The 11,699-nt window shown below is 35.4% G+C and overlaps 1 protein-coding gene across 1 annotated transcript; it reads right to left on the bottom strand.

Moving 5' to 3' along the window:
- Window positions 1-156: 156 nt before the first annotated feature.
- LOC148154145 (uncharacterized) lies at window positions 157-5,077 on the bottom strand. The gene is made up of 4 exons (XM_088015503.1): window positions 4,584-5,077; window positions 3,439-3,696; window positions 1,422-1,501; window positions 157-617 (listed from the first exon to the last, which is right to left on the bottom strand). Exons 1-4 carry the CDS (start codon window positions 5,056-5,058, stop codon window positions 558-560), a joined length of 873 nt encoding a protein of 290 aa, XP_087871629.1. The 5' UTR covers window positions 5,059-5,077; the 3' UTR covers window positions 157-557.
- Window positions 5,078-11,699: the final 6,622 nt, after the last annotated feature.

Below are 11,699 nucleotides of genomic sequence, written 5' to 3'. Positions count from 1 at the left end.
AGGAGATTTAAGAGGGAGCAGCGATAAGTGCATGAGACACAACAGGCTGAAGATTGAGCTGACTGAGCAGCCGACCGTCTGGCTGACCTAAAGAAGATGGAAACTATTTGTTGTAACTGCTATGAGAAATTGAAAAAAGTTAATAAAATAACTTAATTTATTGTTTGTTTAAAAGTAAAGACACTTTAATTTCACTTCTTTTTATTATGATTACAGTTTCTTGTTTTATGAACTACATGCTGTTTTCAGTTTTAACATTGCCTTCAAAGACACAAAAATTACTGCCACCATTAAGCTCAATAGCAATCCAACACAATATATGTATATGAAAATCATTACAGCAATCCTGATTAACTGAACAAAAAGTCAGACACCTGAACCACTAGTTAGACAGAAATAGATTCACCAATGATATATTATTTAAACAATCACTCAGAAAAAGTTGTCCAAGTTAAATAAATGTTGCTGAAAACAATATATACAATTTAAGGCAGAAGTAAATATTCCTTGTTGCGACTGGGCTGATCCAAGACGTCATCCTTGACTTTCTTCATCTCTTATGGTTTGATGATGCGAACTTTCATGGAAAACTGTGATAAACCATTTCCTTTGAGGTACTGAAAATCAAAACTGTCATGATCCGTGGTTTTCTGTGTGTTTTTCAATGTGTTCCTGTTTCCCTGTGAGTCTCTGTCCTGTCCTCCCCGTTGATTGTCTCCCAGGTGTGTCTACTTACCTGATTACCCTCCATGTGTATTTAAGCCCACCTGTGTCTGTGTTCTTCGTCGGATCCTTGTCGTTAATCTGTGTCTAAGTTGTCGTTGTCTAAGTTCGTTGTGTCTGTGTCCAAGTCACGTCTTGTTTCCGCTCCAGTAGAACTGTGAAGTCCTGGATAGCGTTAGCTCTCGTTTTTGTCCTGTGTATCAGTTGCTTCTGTCATGAAGTGTGGTTGGTGGTGAGGAGAGACGCTGAGACCCAGGTTATGGTGATGAAGATTTAATGATAATAAAGCACACACAGTCCAAGGCAGGCAGCACGGCAGGAACAAGCACGCAGCTAAATACCGGTAGCAACTGTCAAACGGACCAGACGGAACAAACACAAACCAGGACTTTACAGTTCTACTGGCGAGTGACGAACTACGACATAGACAAGGACCCGACGAAGAACACAGACACAGGTGGGCTTAAATACACATGGAGGGTAATCAGGTAAGTAGACACACCTGGGAGACAATCAACGGGGAGGACAGGACAGAGACTCACAGGGAAACAGGAACACATTGAAAAACACACAGAAAACCACGGATCATGACAAAAACAAACCATCTTACCACCAAATAATGTTAAGGCTATTTAAATTTATGTTCAATGATAAGTAAAACCTACAAAAATATTAACTTTTTCACAGGTTAGCCTCACCTCTGCTAAAACCTGTTCCATCTCTGATTCTGACAGTTTTCTTTGAGAAGTTAATTGTACTTTCATTGTAGAGACATAACCTGTTGACCCAGAAACAAATGAGAAAAAGGTTACCATTAAATTATGTTGACAAAATATAATAATTTACATAAATATCTGTAACATTTTCAACTACAGTTACAGTTATAAATGGAAAAAAGCATTACCACTTAGTTACCAGTAAAATACATCTATGGGATTTACAAAATATGTTCATCACATTTTTTGCACAAAATCCTTCTCAGGTAATGAGGTTTCAGTCTAATCAGTTCTTCCTGTTTTGAGCTCCTTTCAGGATGAGCTGTTTTAGGCCCTCTTGTCTCTCTAAATCCAAATAAGCTGCTGCTGGCCAAGCCCACAACTCAACTTTTACACTCGCATATGAAAATGGCTGCAAACAGATGCTCAATTATACATCCGTACATCTTTGAAAAGCAGAAGTACAACCTTCTGCACAACCAGAAGGAACGCAGCAAGTCTTTTCCTGAATGGAAAGTCAATAGCTAAGTTTTCTCCAGCAGCCATTGTAAATATCATACAGTGGTAAAACCAGCTGACCAAACATGAAACTGATAATTTTTCAAATACCACAAAACATAATTCTATTGCCAAAAACCAGCTGGGTGTTATTTAGTTTATTTTGTTAAGTGTGTGGGATGTTTTTTAGAAGCATTTAAAACCCAAATGAAAGTACAAAAATGTGCAAAATATAAATTTTACATAAAGCTGCCCTCCCTATTTGTAATCACACTAATCAGAGAAGTATCTACACTCGGGTAAGACAATATGTTGATATTACAGCTATTGACTGTGCATAGAACAAATCTGTTTTTTTTTCTTCAATGGAAGAGTGGAAAGACTGTTGGATTGTCAAAATAATTCTATGTAAAATCACTTTGATAGTTGACCACAAGAGGGCGCTCACGGGCAAAATGATATGTGAAAAATCGACACTTTGCAGGACAAAATCTCTAAGCTTGCAACCAGAACTACATCACATGTTGGACTGTGCTTTACATAAATGTTTACAATTATTGTTATTACCATTTACCCCAATATTACCACTGTATTACTGTGTTGTTGTAGGAAAATCTTAAAGTGTAAAGTGAACTAAAAATGGAATGTTGGTTATAAAATTTGTTGTTCATTAAAATAATTGTATTTATTTTAGTCCTAAGGAAGTCAGATTTTAGTGATATTTGATTGTTTTCATAATGTAAGACTATCAAAATGCTCAAAAAATAAAAACAGATTTCATACTTATGAAAGGGGAAAAAATAACTAGCAGGTATCTCACAAATGGATTTACTTACGTGGTTCTTTAGTTGAACGTTGATCAGATTCCAGCGTGATAGTGGTTGTCAACGTAAAAATGAGAATAGATATGGATGAATTAACACCAATCATTTAATCTATACTGTAAAAAACATTTACAGTAAAAAACAAGAAGATTTTAACTGTTAAGTAAAATATAAATAATCTAATTACTTTCTTCAGTTGTGGCAGTTATTTATTTAAATCTGACAAAAACTGTTTGCAGTACAATCTACTTATTTGAGTTAAATAAAACTAAATAAATTTGTTGATGTACATTTTGTTAGAGAATTTAATTATAATCAACAGTTTCTAAGTGAAAAGCACTTCCTGTGAAAATCTGCCTTCTAGCAGTCTGAGGACATTTCTGTAAAAAAATATTGTCCATTGATCATTGAGGAGATTATAAATATTCAACATACCACTTTTTAAATAAGATCTAAATAATAATTTTAAAAAATTGATTCTACTTTTATGTTACATACAGTCAAAGACAAACATCTTGGTACAATGAAAATAATTTGAAATCTAAACTTGCCAGAAGTACAATGATAATTTTGGTGTATCGTTTTAATATCTCATTGGCCTCTTGACTCTTAAATGTATGGTCATCAATAGTCAATTAGTGTCAATTTATACATTATAAAGAAGTGAATTATCTCACCAAGGAAAGCTACAAGCTGTACTCCACTGCTTCTGATGCTCTCAAACACAGAGAAGAGAGTGAATGTGTATCTGGTTCCAGGAGTCAGAGATGAAACTGTGTAGTTAACTGGTCCGTCTCCATCTGGTGCATTGATGTTTGTCTCTGTGCCGTTAAACTGGAGAACAAAGCTGGTGCTGTTGTTGATTTTATTCCACTGCAGGGTGATGCTGCTCTTATATTGTCCCGACTTTGTAAATCCTTCTGCATTTTGAGGAGCTGATATAGAAAAATTAGATGTTCAGAAATGATACAGTTTAGATTTTTGCAGGTTGGATTTCTTGTTCATCTATGAGATGCTGGTATCTTAATGGTACCTCGGACAAAAAAAATTTAAAAAACATGTCCAAGCCAATCAAATAGTAGCGTGAAGGGAATATATGATTGTTTTTGCCATCTATGTTATAAACACATTATTGATCTTTCATCACATTTTTCATCTTACAAAACTATAACAGGTTGTTTTATGGTCTCAGCTACCAGAGAAGAGAAATATAGTTATATAATTATAGTTACATTGTTCTCTTAGACACCTATGAGTGTTTTCCAGGGTTTTCTCCCAAATGATCCAAACATGGTGGTCCAAGCTGATCGTCATTGAAATATCTCACCTGTGACAGCTGTCAGTTGTCCTCCACTGTTTCTTCCATTTTTAGTCACAGTGTAGAGAGTGAATGTGTAAATGGTTCCAGCAGTGAGAGATGATACTGTGTACGTCACTGTTGCAGCTCCATCTGCTTTATTGATGTTTGTCTCTGTGCCGTCATACTGGAGAACAAAGCTGGTGGTGATCGCGCTCCACTGCAGAGTGATGCTGGTCTCACTTTGTGTTAGAACTAAGAAGGGCGGAATTTCTAAAGCAGATAAACACAACATGAATTGCAATATAAATCATTATTTTTCTTTTGCCAAACATAAAAATTATGCTACACATTTGGTTTGATCAAGAAAATAACTGAAATATCAATAAATTTAATGAGGAGTTGATTAGGGTTTGTGTGTGTGTGTGTGTGTGTGTGTGTGTGTCTGCACATTGAAATCATCTGGTTGTAAAAGGAAAACAGATCATTTTTAATTATTTGTAAATTATTACCATAAAACATTACCTGCACAATATGTGTAATGGCATTCAGTTTGCTTTTGAAGTTTGTAGACGTAGTAACCAGAACAAACTTTGACCTGAATGGTGTGGGAGGCAAAAGAGCAGCAGGAACCCGTCCAGGCACACATACATACATTAAGCTGGACTGGATGAGACTGAGTCATCGACAAAGGAGCAGCGGTTCCACATCGGTATTCTGCTACACATTTCTCTGGTATCCAAGCGCTGCTCTGCCCCAAATAGAAGCGATACCATCCACTCCAGACAATATTTCCGTCGCAGTGTAAGATTGATCTGTCTGTATTCTCAGTTGAACGCCAGGCATCGTTCAGTACAGTGTAAGTGGCACAGGGGTCAATGCATTGATCAACTCCATTGGTGGTGATGCACTCTGTGCCAGAAGGACAACACTCACAGCCGGTACAAAGAGCTTGGTCATCATCAAATACAACATGTGGAGAAAAACAGAAGATAAACATTATAAGTTTAAAGATATAAAATATGTTTGTTTTTATTTTAATCTATCAGATTTTGAGAGAAAGTGGGTGAAGAGGGTTTTCCTGCACCTGGGAATACATTAGCGGCTAAGTAAGATCATTGCATTTAGTGATAATTTTTTATCATTAAATGCAATTCCAGTCTGACAGGTTCATGTTAAATCCAGTTGCAGATAATTTTTCTTGAGAGACTTAATGAGACTCTGAATATCTCTCTGATCTTTGCTGTGAACAAAGATCAGAAAGTTCTCACTCCATTTCATTTTGAAACTGTTGCTCCTGTTATGTTTTAGACACAACACTGCAAATAAAACTCATTTTCAGACATTTTATGATGAATTTCACTTTGCTGTCGTTCAAACGAGACTCATGTTTAATTGTTACACAGCAGGTTTTATATAAGTTTAGTGAGAAAATTTTTCCCCAAATCTTTTCTCAACCTCAGCCTTCTTGAATGACCAACCAACAGACTGCAGATAAAACTAACAGATTTCTGGTGTGGAAAAGTTTCTCTTTCATATTAAGATGTAAAGTCTTACCAGTAGCCACAGAGATCAATGAAGTTTGGAGAAAAACTGCCATCAAAACAGAAACAAAATATGAAAACAGCAAATCAATACATTTGAAATTATACATTTAAATATAATATATTTAAAACAATTTGCTAAATGCCAGAATAATAGCAGAGAAAACATTTTTCATGTAACTTTAAGCACGTCAACTAAAATCAGTTAAACTGTTAGAGAAATCTCAGAGGGACGTCATTGATTTGTTAGACTAGATCATAGTTAAATCCAGGCACACCTGCACTGTAAACACACCGCTTAAAGGTTTGAGATCATGCAAAAGTTTAAACAAATCAGTCAGGCTGTCATAAACAGTTTAAACAAATCTGGTTTGTCCTATGGACATTGTAAACATGCTGAAGTAATCTCATTTTCCAACACTGGTGAAAAAACATTTAGTGAGGAAGATCACATTATCCACTGGCAACATGAAGAAGCCAGATTATAGTTTGAAAATGCACTTAGAAATAAATAACTTAATTTTTAGTAATAACTGAAGCGTTTTCCCCCCCATACATTTCTATATCTGGAGAAAAAAAGGTGGAATTTCATAAACATATTCCAGCATCAATTGAAGATATTGTCCCGGAAGTTATAGCTCAACAAAAAATTAGTTTTCTGAATGGAAAACAACACTAATAAGTTTTTTTGATGAACATGAAAGGACAGCAAAGTTAATGTTTTGGAGTAGCCATCACAAAACCCTGGACTAAGACCAATAGAAACAATTTGTTCAACTCAACTGAGGTGAAAATGCCAATCACACCCCATGTGCATTTTCATGTGAACTATGAAAATGTACATAGTGCACATGTACATGTTCAACACATTACTTTGATTTTAACTTTTTTCTAAGGTTGCATCTCTGCCTCAGTTTCCCTCTGTGGAAGAAAGTCTAAAAGAAAAAAGACTTTAAGAAGTTAGAATCAGAAAAACAAACCTGAGAGCCCAAACAGGATGAGCCTGTAATCCATCAGTGAAAGCTTGAGATAAAATAAAGTATCAAGAAAATATGTTTTACATCCAAAGACTATAAATGTATTTCACAACACAGACAAGCGGATGATGGCTTCAAGGCTTCAAGGCTTCAAGGCTTCAAGACACACAGAGACAAAGTCTTGAGATGCTCTGCATGTTTAAAGGTACTACAGATGGGTGTGGCATTCATGGGAGAGATGCATATTTTCCATGAATGCCACATATACATATATTTTCACTTTCCAGGATTTTTGACAGTAAAAGGACATGGAAATGATGAAAGCAGATTAGTGTCATTTAATTTACTAGAGTTCAACATTTCTAGAGTTCATAGAAGGAGGAGTTGCATCATTAGGTCTGTTTTATCGCTAACATTATAGTTTGTGAGACTAGAAAGACAGGAGTTTAGGAGAACCACATGCATTTACTGGGTTAAAACACTGGGTTACATCCCCTGTTAAAACACAGATCAATCAAATGAAATATCTCTACAGTATGCAATCACGTTTAGCAAAGGTCTGGAAATGAGAAATTAATTTGTTTCAGGTGTGTTTTAGCGGGGATGCTTCTAAAACCTGCAAGTAGCTCTACGATTGGAGAGCTACTTGCAGGTAGCAAGTAGCTCTGTTTTAAGGCGTAACGTTACAAGTTAAAGTTACTGTCAAATGACAGTAACTGTTTGGTTTAGTGGTTTAATGGGGCAGATTTCTGCATTCACACAGATTTTTACTCCCTAAGCGACCCGGGGTGAGATTGAAAAGAACCTTCAGTTTTTGTCTGACCTCATGTTCTCTCTGGCAATTGCTGCTTCTGATCTTTTCTATTTTCTCAGTAATTTCCAAATATTGACCTAAAACTGGTGTGATGGGCACACAGTCTGTAACCCAACACACCAACACTTTTTCAATTTAAGTTTTCATATTCCTATCACGCCCACCGCAGCACAAATATATCTGCTTTCTTGATTTATATTTTCATTTGTTTTACATTATAAACCCCCATTATTTCTAAAGGTAGTGCACACAATTAGTTAACTTCTGTATATTTAATTCTGTGAAGCATCTTTTTAATGTTGTGCTTTCCTGTTTTGGCAAAGCTGTAGAGGAGTTCCTTCACATCACGTCACATCAGACTGGACCCAAATGCAATATATCCACAAATGTACCTACTAGAGGCTTCATCAGATTCCACCACCAACATCTGAGATCTCTTTAATTAGCACAACCAGCTAACAAGCTACAGAACCGTTAAGGTCCAGAGAACCTAGAGAACCAAAGCTTTAAGTATACATGACATGGAAATGGAGTCTAATTTAAATCACAACTGTAACTGATGCTGTAGATAATACTTTCCTGTGAAATAGATCTGCCTTGGATAACTTGGGGAAAATGAAAGTAAAGAAGCATATTACACAGTGTGAAGGTGATATTGGAGCAAACAAAAATATTGCAGGTTGTGCGTAGTTCCATTTGACTTTATACATTTGCAAATTTCTGTGCAAAGAAGAAACTTTGCAATGCAAAGCAGAAAGTACAAACGAAGCACCTTGTGACAGATCAAAATCAGTGCTACAGTCTGGAACATGAGAAAGAAACAAGATGTTTCTGAGAAACCGATGTTTTTGTTCTTCACACGGAAAGCTGTTTCTGCCATGCAGGGGCGACGGTGGATCAGAGGGCAGTAGTTCATGTATTTATCACTTCTTTACTTGATCTTTAACCACAAGAGCAAAATATGAAATCAAACTAAATATGAAATCTATCTAAAAACCTGCAGAAACAGACGGATAAAATCACTGAACGTTTTGGGAGTTTGCTTCTGTGACTGTATTTTAAGACGGTCCAGTATTAATGTCTTTGTCGCCCCCTGCTGGTCTTAATGGGGTGACTGATTTGTGGTCGCTTTTCCTTTGTCTTGTTCTAACTGATATTTCTGAGTAACATAAACTGATACGTAGGAATTAAGAATTTTTTTTAAAGTGGATTATAATCTGATGATATTCCCCCATATTTAGTACTTTGGTTGAACTTGCCAGCCATTTTAATCTGCCAGATTAAAACATTTATTATTGCATGATTTGAGCTGGATTATGCTCTTATTTTAACCTTAACCTCACCGAAAAGATCAATTAAGAAGTGACATATACATGAATAAACATGTTGGCTTTTGGTAACTGATAGTCAACAATGAGGATGTGCTCAATCCAGTGACGTGCGGTGAGATTCATGGCTGGTGAGGCACCGATTTAATTATAATCGGATTTACAAATCGAGACCCCCTGTATGTTATTGTTTACATAAGGAAATTTCGCGCATGCGTAGAATGCTGGAGTGCAAAAAGGCTATTCCTTTACATGCCATCCATAGACGCGCCGCCGCCGCAGAATAATTCCGTTATCTCAATCAATCTTAGACATGTAGATATTATTAATTTCGTGCTGTGGTTAACAACAAAGGGAGAAACCGTTAAAGTACAACTCAAAACCACGTCTTTCTCGCTCTCTGTATCAGCGCAGATACTGTATGGCTAGATCGCTGTTACTGTCTCTTACTCTGCAGTTGTGGAGTCACAATGTCTGGGATCTTGAGCGCCCCCAGCGATGAGGCACGAGAACTGCCTGCCTCACCTCGAGTCTGTTCTGTGCTCTTCTGATCGCTCCTCAGCACACGAAACACGTTACACACATAGTTGGTGACAATAAAAACACAGTACATTAAATATATAAGCTAAATTATGGAAAATCAGTTCATACATTAAAGGTTTTTAGCCATTTTACAGACAGGACGTACAGACAGGAGGAGCATGCTCTCATAGAATGGCAATCCCAGGTGAGGCTCAGCTCACTGCTGCCTCACCGACTTCGCTTACAAGCATTTAAATGGGAAAATGCGAAAATTCAGCGATTTTGAAGAAAAAAAAAAAATCAGATTTGGTTAAATTAAATGAAAAATAGGTACTTTATAGTACAAACCACAGGGTGAAAATATCTTTATAAATGATTTTATTATTATATTATTTTTCCATCCTGACCGCACGTCACTGGCTCAATCCTAACAATGAGCCTTTTGTCATGACTCCTAGTTTTCTTATTGATAACTCAGTTTGTCTATCTTGGATAAAGAGGGATATTTTATGAACTAATAATTATTCTTTCAAAAACTCCTTAACTGTTTGTTCTCCTGTTGCTCTTCATTTGTAGAGTCATGTGGATGGAACCAAATATTTCAGCTGTTTAAAAAAATCTGGCATGCAGAGGAAATGACTGCCTCCTCTGCATGCCAACAATGGTTTAGTAAGGAAAACTGATAAGATAGCAATTACTTGTAATTACAATGAGAAATTGAAAAAAGTTAATTAAATAACTGAATTTATTATTTGTTTAAAAGTAAAGACACTTTAATTTCACTTCTTTGTATTATGATTACAGTTTCTTGTTTCATGAACTACATGCTGTTTTCAGTTTTAACATTGCCTTCAAAGACACAAAAATTACTGCCACCATTAAACTCAATAGCAATCCAACACAATATATATCATATGAAAATCATGACAGCAATTCTGATTAACTGAACAAAAAGTCAGACACCTGAACCACTAGTTAGACAGAAATAGATTCACCAATGATATATTATTTAAACAATCTCAGAAAAAGTTGTCCAAGTTAAATAAATGTTGCTGAAAACAATATATACAATTTAAGGCAGAAGTAAATATTCCTTATTGCAACTGGGCTGATCCAAGACGTCATCCTTGACTTTCTTCATCTCTTATGGTTTGATGATCCGAACTTTCATGGAAAACTGTGATAAACCATTTCCTTTGAGGTACTGAAAATCAAAACAAACCATCTTACCACCAAATAATGTTAAGGTTATTTAAATTTAAGTTAAATGATAAGTAAAACCTACAAAAATATAAAGTTTTTCACAGGTTAGCCTCACCTCTGCTAAAACCTCTTGCATCTCTGATTCTGACAGTTTTCTTTGAGAAGTTAATTGTACTTTCATTGTAGAGACATAACCTGTTGACCCAGAAACAAATTAGAAAAGGTTAGCATTAAATTATATATATTAAGTTATATATATATATAAATATATATAATTAATGCGATCATTTACATAAACACCTATAGCATTTTCAACTACAGTTCAGCAACAAACAACGGCATAACAATGGTTATAAATGGAAAAAAGCATTACCACTTAGTTACCAGTAAAACATTACTATCCTTGGATAAACCTCATTGGCAGCTGGCCATGCGAAGAAACTACTATTTCACTAATAAGTATTTTTGTCAAAAGTAGTAGTTGTAGCTGAGCCGATTTTTGTTAGTTCTTCAGTATTTTTTATTTTTTTTTTTAACATTTTTGTTGCATTGTTTAGGATTTGGTTATAACTTCTGGGCATCAATAGGTTTATGACTATTTCTGTTCTTCTTTTATGATTCATACCTTGTGATGTAACTACGTATTGTGCTGGTAAATAAGATGTGCTAAGATTTTTTTTTAAACTTAAAATTTACTAGACAGTGAATTTTATTTCCCCTTTATGCATTGTGGCTTTTTTTGCTGCAGGATGCTGCACAAAGCATACCAAGACAATAAATCGACTGCGCCTCATGCTTTTGTGTTTTAGATATATGAATGTCAACTTTTATTTGTAACAATTTTGTGGTATTTTATTAAAAGTGACTTTTTATGCTTCCTTGAACAGGTTAGGATACATCTATGGGATTTACAAAATATGTTCATCACATTTTTTTGCACAAAATCCTTCTCAGGTAATGAGGTTTCAGTCTAATCAGTTCTTCCTGTTTTGAGCTCCTTTCAGGATGAGCCTGAATTTGGTAAATGTAGGGCAGTGCCTGCTGATTTCTAATGTTGCTTTCCAAATGTTTTAGAAACTGATAATTTTTCAAATACTACAAAACATTAACTTATTGCCAAAAACCAACTGGGTGTTATTTTTTTTTAGTTTATTTTTTAAAGTGTGTGGGATGTTTTTAGAAGCAGTTAAGACCCAAATGGAAGAACAAAAATGTGCAAAAATATTAATTTTACATAAAGCTGCCCTCTCTAT

Source organism: Poecilia mexicana, unplaced genomic scaffold (genome assembly GCF_051168715.1).
Source record: "Poecilia mexicana isolate PSO_F unplaced genomic scaffold, ASM5116871v1 scaffold_18, whole genome shotgun sequence".
NCBI classification, from domain to species: domain Eukaryota; kingdom Metazoa; phylum Chordata; class Actinopteri; order Cyprinodontiformes; family Poeciliidae; genus Poecilia; species Poecilia mexicana.
This window is presented reverse-complemented; position numbering and strand designations above follow the sequence as displayed.